This window comes from Crocodylus siamensis, chromosome 1 (assembly GCF_052110815.1).
Source record: "Crocodylus siamensis isolate JL-2025a chromosome 1, ASM5211081v1, whole genome shotgun sequence".
NCBI classification, from domain to species: Eukaryota; Metazoa; Chordata; order Crocodylia; family Crocodylidae; genus Crocodylus; species Crocodylus siamensis.
Window position 1 is genome coordinate 276,754,898 of NC_143395.1, and position 20,040 is coordinate 276,774,937.

At 39.7% G+C, this 20,040-nt stretch overlaps 2 protein-coding genes across 3 annotated transcripts in view; both read left to right on the forward strand.

Annotated features, from left to right (window-relative positions):
* Positions 1-636, forward strand: part of PIR (pirin) — a 125,976-nt gene extending 125,340 nt beyond the window's left edge. Inside the window, exon 10 of one of the 2 annotated variants that reach the window (XM_090063250.1) lies at positions 125-636. In XM_090063250.1, coding sequence (XP_089919376.1) covers positions 125-240 — 116 coding nt within the window. In that variant the 3' untranslated portion in view covers positions 241-636. The remainder of the gene's footprint in view (positions 1-124) is intronic. The other variant, XM_090063259.1, reaches the window with a different exon arrangement.
* A 181-nt stretch (positions 637-817) lies between these two features.
* The window catches only part of VEGFD (vascular endothelial growth factor D), a 42,160-nt gene continuing 22,937 nt past the window's right edge, over positions 818-20,040 (forward strand). The window contains exon 1 of the mRNA XM_090063237.1: positions 818-1,506. Within this exon, the coding sequence (XP_089919363.1) occupies positions 1,417-1,506 (90 nt within the window). The 5' untranslated portion in view covers positions 818-1,416. The remainder of the gene's footprint in view (positions 1,507-20,040) is intronic.

Consider the following 20,040-nt stretch of genomic DNA (forward strand, 5'->3'; position numbering starts at 1 on the left):
TAAAATATATTAAAAATAATATAATGGAAAGAATGTAACACAAATAATATGAAGTCATATATTTCTCTGTGAAATAACAGCCTGCAGCTGAAAATATTGAACTCAAATTGCATTCTGTCTTTAGGTCCCTTTGTGATGAATACTCAGGAAGAAATTATACAAGCCTTTGATGATTACAGCAAGGCAAAAAATGGCTTTGAGAGAGCTAACACATGGAAGTCAAAGATTGGAAACCAGTGATCTTCAATGTTAAGAGGATGACTGAGTTATATATTAACATTAGTAGTCTATGATCATGCCAACCTTATGAAAAGGAGTAGTCTGATTGACTTACTGAAACTTCTCTCTTAAATGAAGTTTTACTAGAGCAGATCAGCAATATGTACTTGATATACATCAATATCAAATTTTGTAACTGTAATTAAGCTTCTGAGTGTTAAATCTGCATTTTGGTGTACTCTCTCTATATTTACATACATAGATGTAAAAACGCATTAAAGCTGTTTTTTGTTTTCATGCAAAAGCATTTTTCTGCTCTGCTCAAAATAAAGACACATTTACTCATTTTATAGCTGCATCTTCATAGACTTATTTTTAAAAAGCCTGTTTCTTTAAAATACGTTTAGTTACTTTTCTCTGTGAAACTCCATCCAGCAAATCCCTTGTCACAAAAATATACAGGAGGGTATGTTGTCCCCCCCTTTTTTTTTAAAGGACTAGCTTTGTAATATGTGTGCTGTGTAAGAAAGTGTGCTGAAGTTTCATGTTTCAGGTAATCTTCTTTAAAATAATGGCAGTCTAGATTGCATCAGTTAGTTTAAAACTGCTATGCTATTGGTAGACACAGAATGGGGTTAGAGCCAAAATTTGACTGTGTTTCTGCCAAAGTCTGTATCAGATTTAAGACACATGCTTCTGCAAGCTTCCATGAAGGTTGTGAAAAAAGTTTTAATACAGAGTTGGATTACAGCTCTCTGTAGCTCAAAACATTGGCCGTTATACTACCATCTTAACAGGCTGCTGTAACACAGAGCACAAATAAAGCAGATTTTTAAATTTTCTGGACTATAAGTGAATTTTCAATACTTCTGTGGGTCCTGGTAGAAGATACATTAACTTTATTAACTGGAACCTGTACCTGATTTCTTGTAAGAATAGGTATAATTAAAATAACCTTTAACAATTTATTTCAATTGATCTAAAAATACTCTATGAATTATATTAGCTAGGTAAATTATAACTGTGTTGGATGATACAACAGTTATTTACTTCACCCCTGCAAATGTTGTTTGGATTGAAAACAGAAAATCTGGAAGCTTTGTTAAAAAACTATTAATAGAGAAATGCATTTCAAAACAGACTCCTCCAGCTGTACGATATCAACTGCGTAGTAATTGGTGGATCTTAAACATCACAATGTACAAACCGTGGGCAACTGTGAATATTTTTATGGTATCTCTTCTGCATTTGCTTCAGGGATCTGATTATGAGTATGGATCTGTGAAGGTAGGTGGGCTTTAATTGGCTAATATAGTGAACATGTTGTATGAGAGCACGTGGATTTTATTGTCTGAAGTGTTGTCATAATTATACCTTTTTGCTTTTTTAAGCTTTATTTTATTGCTGTTCAACTGCATTGACATAGCAACCAGGGAGGAATCAGTATTCCATATTAAATATTTTAGCCCAGAGTCACTGATTTGTAGTTTTGTCTTTTTGTCACTTTTAAATTGTCTGCCTTGAACAAGTCCTTTAATAGAAGCTTTACAAAATAAAAAGTGAGATCTAAACTAGTTTGCATGACAGAAAATGTAAATTAAAACCCCCCCAACTTTCTGTTTTTTTATTAGTAGTATATTTTTTAGAGAGTTAAATACAAAGTACTGAAAGTTTTCTTCTGAAGCACTTGGTCATGAATGATTTGCCAAAAAAAATATTTTCAGTAATTTTATCCAGGTTTTATCCAGGTTTTTAAATGAAGAAGTAATCAGTAGTAAAACATATAGGCTAGGAATTAACCTTTCTTTTGAATGGGTTTCATATAGCAACAGTCAAGCTGAAGTTTCACTTTGGAAGTGGGATTTTTAGATCTGACTTTTGGGGAAAATAAATATACTGCAAACAGTAAATTATTTAGAAAACAACCTGTATAATTAGATTTCTAGTTTATAGTATATCCAAATCATATTTGATCCAATATGTGGTCATGAATTGCTAGCAAGTGCTTATTTTTTCTTTCACGGAGCAAAATGAGTTAAAACTTGTTTTCACTTCTTTTTGCTAGGAATGACCACATGCTAGACTATAAAACATGCTCACTTTTGAGCTTTTTTTCAAGAAGTAACACTGAGTAATGTGCATTTAAATGCAGATATCCACAACAAGAATGATGAGTTAACATTAGTGCACAATGAGTGCTCAAAAATGACAAACAACTAACCCGTCTGCATGCTTGTGGTACAGTGTTTTAATGTCAAACATGAGCAATCAGTTCTTGGAAAAAATTAAGTCTGTTAGAGTCAGCCTGTTCTTTTCCTTAACATGTGACGTCTCACTGGTTTCCTACATGTAGATAATTTTGTGTGCATCAAAGAACACTTCCTAATTATATTTTAAACCACTATGTGACTGGCTATGATGATAACCGTGTCTTCAGCTATAGCACAGAAGCTTTCATTCAGTATATTGGTAATCCATTAGTTAGATTAGTTGACTGATGATGTCAGCTGAATTTTGCAACAGTGTCCACTTTTCCTAACATGCATGCAATAGTTTATATAGCTATGACACCCTTATTATTTGTTCCGTATATTATACATTCTATGATGACACTCTTTTTTCAGCATTAGTACAGCTGTAGCAGTTGACATTTGCATGAGCTGTCAAACAGTCATAGTCTGGCCATAGGGTATTACTGCAGTATAATAATAAAATACCAATTACTATCCAGAACTAAATTGAAGATGTAGCATAAGTCAGTCTAAAAAAAAATCTGTATTGCCATGAAGTCACCACTGCTTGCTAAAACAAAAAAGTTAAATCCTCTACTTGCTCTGACTTGAAATGTTGCTCTCCTTTGTAGAGAGAAATAGTTTTGGATAAGTTATCAGCACCTGAAATGTATTAATATTTTCCTGAATATGGCAAGAATTTGTGTTATTTGGGCATTTGGGTTTTTGAAGTCTTAAAATGCTTGCACATGTTATAGTGTTTCATGTAATCTATAGGCTCACAGCCATAAGCCATGGGAAAGGGTGTCTGTCCAATCTAGTCTAATTATCTGAAGTTCATGGAGCTCCTCTCTATGGCATTACCAATATGATCTGATTTCACTCATTTTAATGTTATTAGTGATGGTATCATGACCTCCTCCATGGGTATTTGATTCTTTTGCCTGGTTGCTCCTCTTGGGTCAGATCACCTTTTCCGTTATGCAGCAGAGAAGTGAATATGTGGGTTTGTCATGACCCTGTGCTGTGGTCTGAATAGAAAGGTGATATAGAGTTATATAGTATCACAGTGTGAGAGATCTAGCTATGACACCCTTATAAAGTGCTCTTCAGCTGCTTAGTTATTTCTTCTGCATCTGAGTGGCAGGTCTGCTAACCCAGATGGCTGAGTATATAACTAAAAGTACAGCGCAAAACATTGCTTTGCAGAGATACCCAAGCTAGCTATCTATGTGCATGCTGGCTCCAGAATTGGAAACAGCATATCTGTGTTAATACTGTCCTCTGGCTGGGATGCTTAGCTATGCTTTTGGCACAGTTATATTACTTTAGCTGCAGAGCACAAAGAAGTATGTAGTCATACATTGTACTAACCTTTCATGCCATCATCTTTTTAAATATCTTTAAATCAATGAGAGTTTTGCTACAGTAAGAGCTACAGAATAGAGGCATGCGTAATACATAAATAATTACACAAAAAGGCTGTTCAGGAACATTAAGGTTGCAGTTCGAAGGTCAACCTTAACTTCCACATCTTCTGACTTTAAACTGCCTGATTTTGTAGCCTTGATAATGTTCTTTTGCATTGTTTTCTATATGTAATTATTTACATATTGCACCACCTCTATTGTCTTTGTGTTTAAGTTCTTAGGTTTTGACCATGCTAACTGTATACCGCTCCTCCCCTTTCCCCCTGCCCCACAGATATTTCATCAAATGACATCACACTGACACCCACTTGAGAAGAGCCTTCATTCAGATCCACCACACACACACACCATGTATACACACACACACATATATATACACAGAGTCTTCCGCTAATTGAGCTGAGAGCAGCAGGTTGTTTTGGACAAGTGCTAAGTGGGAGTAGATATTTCGCTGGTAGGTTTCACAGATATTTGCTGAGAATGGAGGAGTGGTGAGGTTCTGGGATCTTGGCCTCCATTCCAGGCTCAGGAGAACATGCTGTAATGGACTCGGGCTCTTCTGCACATTCCCCTCTGCCCCCTCTTATCCTGTCCCACTCCCCTAGCCCTGTCTCCTTCATACCCCTGGTAAGGCTAAATCCTCCTGCAGGATTTTTATAAGATACTGCAGGTTGTTGTTAATGTCTATAGTTTAATCTTTCAAGCTTCATGCTTTCTAGATGCTCAAGATTTCTCTCATGATGTTATCCATTATGTAATACCCGACATGTGCAAGACACTGCACTGCATGCAAATAATGCCTTCATGAAGCTTATCAATTGTAGGCTGCTGGTATACTAACACCACTGCCTGTCATGCCAACGAGTATTGCCCCTCTGACTATCTGCATTCATCACATTCTCTCAGTGTCCTTTCCCAGCCAGCCCTGGTCTCTTTTCCATACTTCCCAATCTTTTCTTCACCTCCAGTCATTCCTTACCTGTCCAGTAACTTATTTTTTTCCTCATCTAATTTATTCCCCATGCCTTTCAACATCTACTTGCTGACTCCATTATCCCTGTTCCTTATCTACTCTTGACTCAGAGACTCAGCTTCCCTATCTGGGCTCCTCCTCCAAGTTTTCTGCATCCCTGCTCACTCAGCTCTTTGCTTTAGTGTCTTTGCCAAGTCTGTCTCAGTTTTTGCCCAGACCTTGGCTCCTCATCCAATGTGACCCCCCTCCTCACTTCTTCCTTCCCTCAGCAAGCTTCTTTTTTGCTCAGGTCCAGCTCTTGTCCACCTTCAAATCAGGCAGCTACCCTTTTCACATTGTCTAAGCCCAGGCATGTAGGATACAGCACAAAAAATACATACTCCTTGTTTTTAGTTCTGGTGGCTGGCCCACAGCCACCCAGAGCCACGATTACAGGGATAGATACTCTCACTTCTGGACTGGACCATGCTTGGTGCAGGCAGACTCCCCAGAGTTTAGCTAGTGCACTCCAAGATGTTTCTCTTGACCCTGGGTAAGCTAGGCCTTCTCAAAGGAAATGTTGCCAGACTGTTATAGCATAGACAAAAGAATTAAATATTTCTTTAACCTCATTCTTAGAAATTGTTGGACCATTTTGCCTGAAATTTTCCAACAGGAAAGAAAAAATCAGCCTTAGGCAGACCTCTAGTATGAAAAACTTCAGCCCAAGCGATTCAAGTTTGGTAAAATTATAAGCAACTGAAAACAGTGTCTTAGGATGGGACAAATGTTGGGCAACCTTGATGATAGGCAATATGACCATGCAGGTGTCATTTGTGACTCTCTAACTGAAGTTATGTGAAGATAGGTATTGAAGAAGACTTGGAATTCCGTTTCATCATGTAATTTTTGGACACTGTCTGCAAGTCTGACACAAAAACTCTGAAATGGAGTTTTTCTATGTGACGACTTTGAAGATTATGAATTAACTTTTTGGAGGCAACGTTTTAAAATGTTCCATTGGTGAAATGTTGTCCTGTTGGCCTCTTATTTTTTTGGAATCCTCTCTTGGTACAACCACAAACTTCCACTGTCTCTGTTCCTTTCTCTCCCCCCACACATTTTTTCTCTTCTCAAACTTCACAAATTTAAGCTACTTTTTCCAGGATTTTAAAATTAAAGACAAAAAGCTATTCTTTCTATTCATTATAACCAAATTGCCCTCTGCCAATAAAAGCCAGTGGAATGGCTCTCAGCTAGTTCTATTTTCCCAAAGTACCAGTTTTTTCTTTAACTGAAGTGGAGATTCTCCATCTCCATTGATTTAAGCCTCAATTATCCATTGCCCTTTCCACCTCCCTATCTTAGTAATAAAGGGTCAAAGAGAAGATTGGGATAAAGGAAGAACTGAAGCCCATATTGTCAGACTAACAAACTACAAGCTCTTCTGCACAAGTTTCCTCTCTCTAACAGACCTGACCTGACAAATCTGAGGAACACTTTTGTACTAGAACTGTCTGCATCTTTGCTTAACAACTACATGTGGGAAGGAGGCACCTCTGATTGTTCCCTGGCCCAATGCCTTTCCTGAAAGTTAAGCCTCTAGAAACCCGCTTTACTCCCACAGACTTGCTTATACACATCTGCTTGGGATTCTCATATTAGGTTGGCCAGAGGTAGAAACTTCCTATAGAGCACAGCTAGTATTTTTCACTCCTGAAGTGAGTTCCTCACTAGCCACCAAGCCTGTTCTGTTAGTCATTGTGGAAGTGGTGCAGGCAAATGGCCTGTTCATTCCCCTGATTGTCTCTTGATTGTCTCCTTATGGGCACAGGCCTGGAATGTGCCTTCTTACCTGTAGAAGCAAAAGGACTCTATGGTTGATCTTCTTTTCTAAGAACCAGTTATATACTCTGTCACTTCCTGACTACAGTGGCATTGTCTTTAAGAAAAACATACAACAACAAATATACAATATACCATCCATACCTATGCTTTGAAGAGCAAGAAATCAAAGCTGGTTGGCAACTAAATTCTGAGGCTGACCTGCTCAAAGATATAGCATCTGACAGAACTGATCTGCAGCTGATGAGATGTTGCAAATCTAAGATGTATCATCACAGCCCCTCCTTTGATCTTTAATCTTATGTTTTACATAAGATTTTGCCCAATTAAAAAAGAGAGAGATCAGCAAATCTTCTATCAGGTCTGGCTTTCTCTTTTGAAGGTCAAATGCAAAACTTTGAAGTTGGCCATGCTGTGACCACAAAGGGGAATTTAAAGGCTGCTGAAAATCATTTTCCTCCTTCTTTAAGGCATAGCTTCAGTTTTCCATATGCCAGCTTTCTTTCATGGTTAGCAAATAATTAGAAATGCAGAAAGGTGAAGCAGTGGTTTTCAGAAATACTTATTGCCTTTGGTATACTAAGGCTGATGTCAATTTACTGTGACTAAAATCACTGATATCCATGATGAGCAACAAGTTTATAAAAAAGGTCCCAATATTTCTGCAAAGTGATCCTGGGCTGTCATGTTTACCATTTCCCTCCAGCACATTATGCTGAAAGCCAGTTTGTTCCTGGCTTTTCCTTATAACCAGTTTGGAGGCAACAGAGCAAAAATAAAGAAGAATTTTGCTCTATTGCTATCCCTCATTGCATCAGTCCTTTACCTTTCTTTATCACTGAAGAGGAAATTGGTAATACTGTTACCTCAGAGAGTACAATTCTTGTTCATAAGAGACAGCGGAAAAAACTCCTCCCTCCTGCTACCCCATGCTTGCAGAACCTCAGTAGGAAACGTACTGTCTGGATGTATGGCAGACCACTCAGCATATGACACACAGTTTAGACTAATCAGAGACAGGACTTGGGAAATGCATTCTATCAATCAGTTGTTTGAAATGAAGACAGCAGCTAATTAAACTTTGACATCAATCTTGCATTTAGCAGCCCACATCTGGAACTTGACGGAGGTTGTGAGCAGCAGGATGCCCTAGGTCAGGTTGGAAGATGCATGGAGAGCATCATGGATCAATACTCTGATGGTTTGTGATCGCAGCGAAATAAAAATAAACCACAAACTTGGAACTCAGCAGGCGTTGCTTCTTGGTGGCTTGATTCCACCTCACTGACTGCAGTTTTGTGTAGCTTGCGCTAAGTGCCCGGGTCCTACATTTATGTTGTAAAGCCTCTTGAAATGGCCAGCGAGTGCACATATTAAAGCTGTCCATTTAAAGGGGGTTTTAAAATAAACATAGGCCAGGTACAGATCATTATACTTTTACTAGCATAAGTGATTATGAACCAATCTATACCCATAACAAAACAGAGGTCTGGCACACAAAACCAGTCTATACTTACAACAGAACAGAAGTTTGGCACACCTAGAATAGTTTAAAAATTGTGGAACCTGGTCTGCCTCCTTGCCACCGAGGGCAAATGTGTGTTCTGTTTGCTATTGATCTAAACTGCACCACTTACTGAAAACTGTGAACTTAGATCAATTCTACCTCAAACTGGTTGCCTATCTGTACCTAGCCATACTTTCTGCTTTTTAGCCCAGAGTAATTAGCAGTGTTGTTTCCCTGCTTCTCTGGGCAGGGGCATGGTGGGGGCATTCACTGCAAGGAGGCAGAATACTGTCCAGGACTCTCTGGCATGGAGTGGAAGAACACCTGCTACTACCATCTTCTGTTCCCCTGGCTCCATGCCAGTCCCATTGCAGGCTTGTGTATATACGGCTCTGTTTTCACCATCCCCTTAGGGGTACTATGTGTTCCCTACATGCAAAGTTTGCATTTTTGCCGAGCTCTTGCTTGGACTGTGATGAGAGAAGCAAGCTCTTTCTGCTGCTCCCACCTACCTCCCCCACAACCCACCAGTGCCTCCTGGTGCACCATGCATCTCTGTAGGGCTAGGCTGAATTTAGTCTTTCATGATAATTATACAACATAGATATTTAGTGGTTTTCTGTGTCAATCAGTAGCAGAGCAAACAAACATGGTCTACTAGTTTGTTGATGTTAAGTGCATTGAGTTTCCTGAAAATACATCTTTACTTGTGTATGTTGCTGCCCTCACATTAAGATCTCTAGTTTTAGACTTCCCTTTCACAGCTAGTGATACAGCACCATCTAGGGACCTTGAGATCTAAGCAGAGCTGCATCAGGTATACAGTAGGTCACAAGGCTGTTGACTGGATACCGTTCGCAGTACGTACAGACATCACATTGAGATTTAGAAATGGAAGATGGTGTTTTATTTAAGCCATATCTGTCTTTATAGCTACAGATTTGAAATATATTAGGTTTCATTCTGGGTGTCAATCACCAGTGGCTACAATGGTACTGTTTGCATGCAATGTGAATGTTTAATTTGACTCATATTCAAGCACAAGAAAGTTGTATCATGCTGCTGTCCTGTTTACGGCACTGCCAGTAATGAGAGATGTATACATGAACATTTTCCATTTTTATTGAAAGCATGACTCATAGGCCTTCTTCTTAGGATACTTTATTGAACTGCTAGGGAAGTATTACTTAAGAAAAATCATAATTCCAGGAAAGTGTGTGCATGTGACTGGGGTAACATAAGTTCAGTCAGCATTGGCAGCAGCTTTGCATTATAAAGTGACATTTTGAAATCCTGCTTTTGATTGGCTAGTTACAGTTCCAAGCCATTTATTAAAGCTCCACAGGTCAGAGCCATATTCTGGCAAAACCGCCAAACAAAGAAATCTTTATTGTATTAAAAGAATATTTGCAACACATATTGCATATTTGTGTCCTCTAACTTGCCCTTCCATTCTTGGGACATTCCCCAGTTGTTTTCCAAATGTCAGTGCCTTTCAACGGATGGACAATTATCAAAAGAAAGTGTCACCACCCTGGAAACATTATTATATACACATATGCTACAATACTTCCTGACATGCATGTCCTGTCACAGCTATAGACTAGCACCGAATTCTTCCTGTCATGCAATTTTTTGTTAATGAGGATAGCAAAATGTTGTAACATATCAAGTTTAATGTTATCCTGAACAGAAAATATTATAGCATCACATGAAAATACAGGGGATTTGCAGAAATACTTACTTTTGCAATGAACCAGAAATCTAGGGAAAAAAACACATTCAGAAATGCCAACATATGGTATTTCCAGGAAATTTGTTTCCTAAAATGCCAAAAGCAGCAGAGTCTAGCTGACCTTCTTGTCAGTTATATTGTTTCTGTTAGGTTGTTAAAAATGCAAATTTCATTCAGGAACTTCAGATGCCCCAGGACAGTCTGTCAGGCAGACTGTTAGGACAGGAAACACTAGGGCTTCTTAGCTTCCCAGGCCAGCTAGCTCCCAGTACAAGTAGGCAGTCCAAAGGACTTTTGACCACTGGCAGGAAGTAGGTTTTATGGCCCAGGTCAACCAACAGACCCTGGAAATCTGTGCTCTTAGAGGCATGTCTGCCCCAAAACCCCAGCTGTGCTTTGACATTACATGCAAGGAGGGTTCCCACGAAACAGTTCAGGTTTGACAAATCTTGCATCAAAACTCTATTTTCTATTTTGCTGAAAAAATGCACAACATGCTCTCTTCAGGAATCTGGATGTGCCTTCTATGCAACACACTACTTGGATCAGGAATGCAGTGCTGCATCATGCCCCTACTTGCTAATCTCATCTTTGCTGTAGGAGTGCAGTATTCTTGATTAGCCTCCAGAGTAACATATGGTTTGTATTTCCTTGGCTGGCACTGCAGTTCTGTAAGAAAACCAAACCAAACCAATAGATCCAGCTTCGAACTGTCAGGAATGCTTCTGCTGCTGACTCCAAACCCTTACAAGTTTACTGGGAGCATCATTCTCATTCATGAACCTCGCAAGCAAGCATGGTTAAGACAAAGTTGTGTTGCCTTAATGAGTGAAAAAAATAACTCCTTAAGCCCTTGTTCACTTATTTTTGCAGGTGCACATTCACTGTTCCCCTTTCAATGTAAAAATTACCCAGTGCAAAAGTTACTAATAGCCATATGGGAGGTATTTGTAATCAACCTTTTGGATAAAGTAGTAGTAGGCCATTACTGCAGCAGACATAAAAAGAAATAATGAACCTAGGCTGATTTATGGCTTTTCATCAAAATCAAGTGAATTTCTGTTGTTTTTACTTTCTTATTCTGAACTTGTGGGTTTATTCATGCCAAATGCATTTGACCTATCTCTGATGACAGTCCACCCTGCAACTTTTTACAACTCTTTCCAGTAAGGCCATGACTCCATAAAACCCCTCAAGCAAAGTATCCCCATGCTGAGGTGGACATGGTCTCTGAAAACCACCCCACCCACCCCAGGATTGGCCATGCATACCAATTCTGCTTATCAAAGAACACATGACATATATAGAGAGCAAAAATAAAACACTTTATTAAAAAGGGGGGGTGTGGTACATTTTCTTCTTTTGTGAAGAAAGAAAGAAAAAGAGATAATTAAAAAAGAATTTAATAAGTAATAAATGATAATTAATTAACAAAAATTTTAAATAAATCAGGATAACAGAAAGTATTACATAAAAGGGGGAAACTTCCTCCACAGCACCTTTACAATATAAAATATATACAAAATATAAAAAATAAATAACAACTGCAAATCTGCAATATGTGTTTTTCACTCTTCTACAAATCTTCATTTTTGAATTTTACTGGTTGTCTCTGGTGAGTTCAGCCCATGAAAGTTTTCTTCAGGGAGGTGGAAAGAGGAAGAGGAGGGGAGTTTGGAGCACAGTCGAAAAAATGGATTTCTGCCCTCCCCACCTCCCCTTCCCAAGGTCAGAGGGACATACTACCTAAATATAATTTAGGCAATATGTCCCACTGACCTGTCCTGGGATGCCACATACCCTGGATTAATGGTCATGGTTCTGAAATGGAATGAGATGAAGTTTGGAAGATTTGCAACGTTGAAGAAAGTCATGTAGCCACTCAAAGTTTCAAACTACTTGCAAAAACTTACCACTACAGTAATGCTGCTGGAGCTGTCTTCCAGAGCTATGCCCACTGCAGTGGGGGAGCTACATGGGTGGGGGCACAGGTGGAGGGTACACCGGCGGGGTAAGAGGCCGGGGGGCCAGTAGAATTAAGAGGGAGTAGTAAATTAAGAGGGGAATATTGCTTTCTTCCCCCATTTCTTTTTGTTAAAATAAAAATAATAATATGCAGACCTGCTTTGTGGCTGGTTACCTGTTGCCACTGCATGCTGTGAGGGAGGAGGGGGAGGTGAGGAGTGAGGGAGGTTAAAAAACCCCAAACACACAGCCACCTACTGGCTAAAGGCCTGAACACAGCGCCACCTCATGGTGAAGGGGATTAATTAGAAGTTTTTGGAATCTGGCTGTTTGGAGGAAATAAATCCATAGCTGGGGTGGCATAACTGGGGTGCGTCGCAAAACAACACATCTCCAAGTAGTGTTGGTTTAAGGAGCTAAATGGACTTTCAGAGGGGCAGGAAATCCCAGATCATGCAAACACAAACGTAGTTGCATTGGTGTAAACAGGAAACATCATTTTGTCTACACACACCCTTAGTGTGTATTACATGCATGTTTTCAGCATTGAAAATGTATTCTAACAAGGACTGAAGCATAAGAAATTTCCTAACAATTAACCAGCAGGGGTAGAATTAATGGTCTCTGACTGTACCTCCAGACACAAGCTCCTCCTAGACAGTCATCTCTGCTGAGGTTGCTTAAATAAACCTCCCAGGGAAATGTAAAGCTGTGTTAAAGTAATCAAAGTCTTGAGGTGGGAACCAAAATGTACTACCTTGTCTCTCTGAACTTAGACAATATTTAGGCTGCTAAATGTAAGGAGTCTAGTTTGCATTTGCTATAGCATTACAAAAGATGTAATTTCAGTTGAGCAGGCCAATCAAATGTATAAAAGCTAGATTTTAAGATCCCCGAATACAATCTAACAACAAAATCACATCACCGTCAGCTAAACCAGTGACCATTTTAAGACTGTTCAGATAATTAAGATAATAAAGCTCTTTCACTAGAGTGGAAGTGGTAGTCTGTGCAAGTTAAGAAGTAACTTCTCCCCCATGCTAAACATCACACAGTTGGAGCATTAAGGTGATATCTTTAGGTATTGGTCCAGTGATATGCTGCCAAAATTTTACCAGGGGACTTGTTAAAATGTTCCAGTGGTGATATATATGGTTGACATTCCCAGAGTAATATGCTATATTGTCATTCAAGCAACAACCCCCAACAAAACAAAACAAAACAAAACAAAAAACCATCTGCTGGAAATTGTAGTGCCTTTTATATATGAGAAATATGATAAGAACCATTTCTGCCAGTTAGAGGAAAAAGTTAAAGTAAAATCTGCACATGACTCATAGGGAATAGAACAAAATAAGTAGACTCTGCTCCCTCACTGATGCTACTACTCAGTTACCTACTAAAAGGAAAATCTTGTTTCTTCATTTTGCCCTTCAAAAACAAGGTGTGTATTATATTCCAGGGTGGGTTATATGTGAGAAAAGATGTAACCCCCAAACAGAAATTCTGGTCTCTCTAAATCTGAAAATTATTACTTTTATTGCTTTTACTCGTTTCCCCCCTCACTCTCCTCAAAAAAATCCACTAAAAAAAAAAATCTAATAATTACATAAGCTACACCTTGTAGATTGATCAATCAGTTCTTCTGTTCCTACTCTCTGGCTGAGGTCTTCACAATATATAACCTTCCTTGCAGTAGTGGCAGCAGATAGGTTGTTCTTCCACATTTTTTCTCAGCAGCTGTGATGGAGAGGTTGTCCTGAAGTTCCTGGCTGTGGGGTGATTTGATGAGTGGATAGCAGGTCTCTTCTGGTGTTAGGGTATATATTTATGGAAATATATACTCTTTACTTATTGAGGTAGGGATGTTGCCACTGACTGTAAAAAGTCTCCTCAAAACTTGATACATGGGAAAGCTGGTCCTTCCCTGTACCAACTCTTCAGATACTGGGACAGAGCTGAATAGGTAGAAACTAATGAGGACAGCCATGGGTGGCAGCACTCCGAATTCATATAAGAACACTGTGGCCATGTATCCTCTTCATACATTTCTGAAGTAGCCGGCAGGGAATTGCAGAAAAAAACACGTATGCATATGCATACATACAGGTACTGATGGGAGATGTCAGAAGTTCCTTCTTCCTTAACTGCTGAAGTGATTGCAGGAATGGCTACTTTCAGAGAGGGCTGAAAACTTTAATAGGCAAAGTCATCCCCAACATTTTGGGGTGGGTTTTGAAGCAACTGTTACTTTGGCCCAAACTTCCAACCACCCAGTGAAATCAGTTTCTGTTTACAATTTTCACATCACTATATATAGGACCAGCTGGAGATCCTTTAATGCACTTCAAACTTCATTGACTAATTTAGCTGAGAAACAGAGTATAATGCTGGACTTGATGATCTTCTGAGGTCCCTTCCAGCCCTAATGTCTATGAAATCTATGACCTAAAGAAGATATCTTTAGGTCACTTCCAACCTGCTGCAGAATTCAAGCCTAGCAATATATGCCTTTCAATCCTAGCCATCTCCATTTGTGCACAATAGCATTACATTTTCAAAGCTATCTTTACAAAAGAAGGAGATAGAATTTTTTAAAATTAATAAATACATAAATAAAGAATGCTTTTTTCCTATTAAGGCCGCAATGCTGGATCAGGCAACAGTCTCCCCCTATAAGCATGATGACAGACTAGGTGGACATACAGGCTTTCAAATGATATAGTCCTAATGCAAAGGAATACCCCAAACTTGCTTCTAAGGTATTTGAGGCATAATAACCACTTTCAAAACTAGAATGAGGTATAATATAGTTTCATGAGGGTATGCTAAGGGTCCTTATAAAGAGGTCATAATTGTCCTTTAAGGAAAGAGAATGTATAACCATCCCATCAGCTTTCAGACACATCCCACTACTTAGCTGAAAGCACTAAAAAAACCCAGAACAATATTAATAAAAAGCTAAAATACCTAATTGTTTGTTTCTGTCTATCACAACATTAATAATTAGCGAAGAACCTGATTTGAGCACTACTGTTATTAATGATGCCAAATAATAATTTTATAGCTACTCCACAACAGGTAGGACTAGAAGTGGAAATCTGTCTGTCAGGAGTTCATATCTGATACAGAGTCAAAATTATTGCTCAGCAAGAATTGTTGACAAATAGCTAATTCTACTCAGAGCCTAATTTGTCATATACATGCTAAGGTTAAACCCTCCTGCAGGATTTTTATAAGATATTACAGGTGGTTGTTAATAAGTCTATAATTTAATCCTTCAAGCTTGATGATTTCAGGATGCTCAAGATTTCTGTCCTGACATTGCTATCCATTATGTAACATCCCACATGTGCGAGACACTGCACTGCATGCAAATTATGCCTTAATAAAGCTTGACAATTGTAGGCTGCTGGTGTACCAACACCACTGCCTGTCATGCCAACCAGTATTGCTCCTCTGACTAGCTGCATCACGTTCCCTCGTGTTTTAGACTTAGATTCCAAACATCAGAGCAGGGACTTTCTCTGGTCTACACATGCATCCTGGACTTTAGTTCTAGGGCTCCTAGATGGAGCAGTATTAATAGCAATAATAATAATGATAAATATTGATGAGATGACTTCATGTTGCTTCACAGAGCCTCACACACCAGTCATCACTAATACGTGTCCACTGGAACCTAAGCTCCACATTCTGTGCAGGTTTTTGTGCTCACCTCTAAGGTACCACCAGGTCTGCCTTCTTCCTGATGTTGTCCTTAAATTCAGTGCAACTGATGCCCTATACAATCTGGGTGGACATTTATATGAGAAGTAAATTAGATTATTTTCCAGAATAACAGCACCAAAGTTATAAGCTATTCAGTGTTGTGGTGAATCATACAGAAGTTATTTTAAAGTCTGAATAAGGCATAATTCTGACAATAGCATTCAAGAAACAGTAGAAGCTATGAGGCTGGTAACTCATGACAAAAAGTCCCGTCCATATCATCTCAGCTATTTCCATGTGATTTCTCATGAATTTAACACTACAGCCACTCAACATACAGAGGAAGAAATTTATATGCAAATCCTTGTTGTTCCTTTTGCATCTTCAAGTATCAAATGTACCATTTGAAAATGTCCAAATACCCATGGTAAGCTGTTAAATTTTAAAAGAACATTTTTCAAACTTATTTTAAAGTGTTGGTAACCCAAAGTATTAACATAACTCTTACTCGGAAATGTAGCATTAATGTCAAAGCCATTTATAGCTATTCACATATCACTCATAAAAATAGCATGTATGTCCCTGATTGAGGAAAGAATTCCAAGTCATAAAAGTACTTATACCACAGGTTTAGCTTGATGCCCACTGATGTTAAGTGTGGCCTGAAGATGCTGAGGGTAGGAAGTGAGGAAAGTGACTTAATCACAGTATGCATATTATGAGGCCTTTCTTGAACTAAATACAGATTGAAGTGTACAAATCAGCCCATCATGAGATTAATTACACTACAGCTTTATTTTCGATCAAATATGGTCTGTAATGCTCCATTAGATACGTTTCACAACTGATGCATTTTCTTAAAAGAAGATTAATTTTATGGCAGCCCTTGTGAAGATCAATTTTGTGACAGGCTGACAGATGATTAGTCTGCTTCACCCTATCAGCTGGGGCTGATACTGCTGGGAAACCATTAAGAGGGCTCTGCTAACTCACCAATGCAGATATCTATATGAAAAAAATAAGGTGAATGTTCATTCCAAGGCAGGAACCTTAGGAGTTGTCAAACTTGGGGTACATTTTGAATGTATGTCCTCTAATTTGGTTTGTCAATAATGACAAATCTCAGGGAGGGGCTGAGTTTGGAGAGAGAGAAGGGAGAGAATGCAATTTGAGCCAAATCCTCGGCTGGTGACTGAATTCAGTGCCTGATTTACATCAGCCGAGGACCTGGTTTTATGTTTAGAGAGTGAGTGGGAAAGGCCCCCAAGGACACTATCCCTTTTTTCACCTTTCCAATGTTAACTACTTTAGGGGCTTTTCTGGCATCTAACTCATTAGAGAGAAGATAGCCCTTTGTGGTTTCTTTTGGAAGCACACAAGTTATAATTATCCAAGAATCACAAAGTTGACCTGAGGTATCATTTTCTGATGGCAACAAGGTTGTTCTTAGCTAAGTGCAGGAAAACAGATTTTCTTCTTCTAACAGAAGAACAGCTTTGGAAAATATGGGAGGTCAGTGGTATGGAAAAACATATGACTTGATTTAAGTACAAATATAATGAATACCTCCTGGCATGGTGTTCATTCGTATAGTTAGAAAAATAATATTAAAAATAGCAGCAAACCCAAGGGCTTCAAATGAGTTATGTAAACATAAGAATTTGTGACTGATTTTCTTTGATATTTGTTACCGATATTTTGCAATAAAACCTTCTACTGCAGTCCCCAGCATATGTGCTTTGTCATTGGTAGGATGTGGGTTGGATATCTGAAAGATGTCACATTTGTCAGAGTCACAATGAAACTATTTGAAAAATGATTTTGTTTACTTTGGGACTACGTGCATTAGTCTGCCCTGGCCAGTGTGATATGGCACTCTCAAAATGTACTGTAAATTGTGAGCTTTCTAGGAGATGGATCAGTAATTTGTTATCTGTGTGGATGATACCTAGCATGATGGGGCCTTTGTCTACAAGTTGGTGCTGACCATAATTCAGATAAATAACAATACCAGTAAGAGCGACAAAGAAAAGGCAGAGCATCTTAGAGTCTGATTCATAGAGGTGTATAGGCTTTCATAGGCAAAAGCCTAATTCTTCAGATACTGTCACCCATGAATGTTTATGCCTCTCTGAACCAGTTAGACTCCAAGGTGCCACTCTGCCCCCTTTTCGCCGAACTTCAAATTAATATGGCCAACTACTTCTCTCAACAACAAAAGAAGTAACAGATGTTTCCACATGCTCTTGGATCAAGCTTAAGGAAAATGAGAATATGAGTGAAATATCCCTCATCACAATAATCTTCCTGCTTGACCAAACCACTGAAGAATGAACTACTGAGTCACAGATGGGTCCAGGGAGACTTGCACAAGATTTACTTCCTAAGGTAGAGTTCTGGTGGAAGGAATGAAAGAGAAAGAGAAAAAAGAAAGTGAGGATCAGAGCAATGTTTGATGGAAGGAGCAAAATGGAGATGGTTTCAGGGTAGATTCAGCCCAAGGAAGGCACGAATGGGTTTGTTTGGCTCAGAGCAGGATATGGAATATTGAAAGGAAGGAATGTCTGTAACATGGAAAGCATGTAGAAGGGGTGGGATTGGATAATGAAAAGTTGGCAGTGCCTGCTATGATGGGCGACTGGTGCCTCCTGAGTCAGGGGGGCACTTGCCCCCCCCCCCCCCGGCCAGTCAGCGACCGGTGGGGGTTCTCCCCATGGCTGGTTGCACCGACCCAGAAGTAGTGTTCTTTCTAAGCTGGCTGTAAGAGGGAATGCTGCCCGGAAGTGTCAGTGGCACACCTGGAAGGGCCAGGGATGCTCCTGGAAATGCCAGTGGCACTCCTCTTGGCACCACCACTCCATGGCTGACACTCTCAGGGGAGCACCAGCATTCCCACATGCCCCCACCTGCCCATCTCCTACGCAGGGAATACTGCTGTAAGGGGCTGCACCAGGGCTCTCAGGGGTGCATGTGCACTCCGTACATGTCACCACTGCCCACTATGCAGAGAAAACAGAGGAAATGCCACTCCCTTCCTTTGTCAAAGCACAGAGGAGCTACCCCTTTTGGGCTTCACCCATTCGTTGAAGACAATGGCAGGCCTCCCGTGGCTTTAATGTAGGATAAGAACCCTCACACCTCTCCCCCTCTTCTTTAACTGTGCTGTGAAAGGTCCCTTCCTATTACATTTTAATTTAACTCCCCACCCATGCAGATTGCAATTCAGGAGGGATAAGGCAAATAGTAAGTTCTGTAGGATGCTTTCCATAATTCAACACTTTTTAAAGGGTTTTTTCCCCTGAGCTGTTTCAAGGCAGGGCTTGCTGATGGGTGCGTTATTGTTATTGTTTTACATGCCATGGGGTCTTATGGGGAATATGAAACAAAAAATATGACAGTATCCCTGAAAGTAGATTAAGATGTCCTGCATGCTGTAATGAGTATACCAGCTTTTCTGACTCTCATTCCAGTAGTCTGACAGTGTAGAGATCCTATCTCAGAAAACCTGACCAATTTCCAGTGTTGACTGGTGCATTTTTGCTGTTTCCTGTGAAATGGAGGGCTCTCAGTTATTGAAATCTGTCTTGTTCCTGGCACTGAAATTTAGCTGTTAGTATGATGACTTTGAAAGGACTAGTTCCATCTGCACCTCAGCTAGAGAAGTGATGGACTACAGGGTGCTCAGCGCTCTGTCTGTGATCTGGCAAGGCGTTAATCACACATATTTAAAGAAATACATGTGAGAAATTTGCATGAAGTCAAAAGAAATATTTAAGGCTGTTGAAGTTAAGCATTTGCTTCAAAGTTTTTCTAAACTGGGAGGGGCTTAATTGTGTGGCCAAAAGTATCTATCTGTGTGAGTGTTTTGCAGAATATAAGACAGTCGGGAAAGAACCCCAGTCAACTAGGAGAGCTGTGGGATTATATGGGGCCTCTGAAGAGGTATGTCAGTATTGAGTGGAAATGGTTATGAAAGTCAAAATGGCATGAAGGCAACGTTCAAATCATTCTGATTCCCTTAGCTTTTGTGTACCATCCATCAGGTACAAACTGTGACTAGGCTCAGGTTTATATACCTGCAAGATGCTGTTGCCTTTGAAGCGAAATGCCTCAGGAGAGAATGGATCATGATGGGGATTGCAGGGGAGAAGAAAATGGCACTCTCTAGAGCAGAAGTGACCAACCTGCAGGACAGGTGTCCTAAGTGGTACAGGCAGCCTCTGTGTGTGACACATGGCAGATCAGGGAGGGGTCGGGCAGCATAATGGCAAATAGAGCAGGAAGCAGAAAGCAAAGAAATAAATCAGGCAGGGAGCATAGGGAAGAAAGCATAAATTTCAGTAGGTCATCAGGCAGACAGCATAAATCAGGGAACTGAAAGCAGAGCAGTAGATCAAGCAAGAGCAGAAGCTCGGAGTGTCACCTGGAGAGGATGCAGGGCTAAT